Source organism: Myotis lucifugus, unplaced genomic scaffold (assembly GCF_000147115.1).
Source record: "Myotis lucifugus unplaced genomic scaffold, Myoluc2.0 scaffold_2164, whole genome shotgun sequence".
In the NCBI taxonomy this organism is placed as follows: domain Eukaryota; kingdom Metazoa; phylum Chordata; class Mammalia; order Chiroptera; family Vespertilionidae; genus Myotis; species Myotis lucifugus.
Window position 1 is genome coordinate 38,021 of NW_005873212.1, and position 1,745 is coordinate 39,765.

The window sequence follows — 1,745 nt, forward strand, 5'->3', positions numbered from 1 at the left end:
GAGGCTTGCATCCCCCCCCCCGGCAAAGGGCAAATAGCAATATTAAAATATTTCCTTTAGTTAATTTAACTTTTAATGTGCACAGATTTCGTGCACCAGGCCACTAGTATAGGATATAATAGGACATATAGATAGATAGAGAGAGAGAGAGAGAGAGAGAGAGAGAGATAGATGATAGATAGATAGATGATAGATAGATAGATAGATAGATAGATAGGTAGATATATAGGTAGATAAATAGATAGGTAGGTAGATAGATAGATAGATAGATAAATAGATAGATAGATACATAGGTACATAGATAAATAGATAGATAGATAAATAGATAGATAGATAGAGAGATAGATAGATATATAGATAGATAAGTAGATAGATAGATAGATAGATAGATAGATAGATAGATAGATAAATAGATAGATATAGATGATAGATAGATATAAATATATATATATAAATATTTATATATATGAAGATGTAGTTGCGCTGTGTGGAAGCACATGACCTCCTTTCTCTCTCTCTCTCTCTCTCTCCCCGTTCCCCCTCTCCCCAGGGACCCCAACCAGCCGGTGCCTCAGGACACCAAGTTCATCCACACCAAACCCAACCGCTTCGAGGAGGTGGCCTGGTCCAAGTACAACCCCAAGGACCAGCTGTACCTGCACATCGGCCTGAAGCCCCGGGTGCGGGACCACTACCGCGCCACCAAGGTGGCCTTCTGGCTCGAGCTGGTGCCGCACCTCCACAACCTCAACGAGATCTTCCAGTACGTGTCCACCACCACCAAGGTGCCCCCGCCCGACATGACCTCCTTCCCCTACGGCACCCGGCGGTCCCCGGCCAAGATCTGGCCCACCACCAAGCGCCCGGCCATCACGCCCGCCAACGGCCCCAAGCACGCCAAGGACCCCCAGAAGACGGGCCCGGAGGACACCACCGTCCTCATCGAGACCAAGCGCGACTATTCCACGGAGCTCAGCGTCACCATCGCCGTGGGCGCCTCCCTGCTCTTCCTCAACATCCTGGCCTTCGCCGCCCTCTACTACAAGAAGGACAAGCGGCGCCACGAGACGCACCGGCGCCCCAGCCCCCAGCGCAACGCCACCAATGACATCGCCCACATCCGCAACGAGGAGATCATGTCCCTGCAGATGAAGCAGCTGGAGCACGAACACGAGTGCGAGTCCCTGCAGGCCCACGACACCCTGCGGCTCACCTGCCCGCCCGACTACACCCTCACCCTGCGCCGCTCGCCCGATGACATCCCACTCATGACACCCAATACCATCACCATGATCCCCAACACGCTGACGGGCATGCAACCCCTGCACACCTTCAACACCTTCAGCGGCGGCCAGAACAGTAGCAACCTACCCCACGGGCACTCCACCACCAGGGTATAGCCTGGCCGCCCGCGTCCCCGTCCTCCCCCGGCCCCCGCCGCGCCCCCGGAGAGCGCGAGAGACTCAAGACGCACCATCGCCGCCCCAGGAATGTTCTCCATCTCACGCACATAGGACAAAAAAATAACAAAACGAGAAGGTAAAACTAGACACACACATGCGCACACACATGCAGAAGGGCCGTCCTTGGCTGGGCGCCCGTGGGCCCGTGCCCGGACCGTGACTCCCCGTACGACGAGATCAACTTCCGACCCTATGAAATGTGAAAACCAGGCATGGCCTTCGAGGCCATGGCGCGTTCATACCCCTCCGTGGTTCCCACCGACCGCAGCCCGCCTTGCGTGG

General features: G+C 54.5%; 1 protein-coding gene across 1 annotated transcript; it reads left to right on the forward strand.

Moving 5' to 3' along the window:
- Positions 1-550: 550 nt before the first annotated feature.
- On the forward strand, positions 551-1,430 carry LOC102441723 (neuroligin-4, X-linked; the record flags this gene model as incomplete). Its single annotated transcript, XM_014450389.2, has 1 exon — positions 551-1,430. A coding segment is annotated over one exon (850 nt), but the record flags the coding sequence as incomplete, so codon positions are not given.
- Between the last annotated feature and the right edge of the window lie 315 nt (positions 1,431-1,745).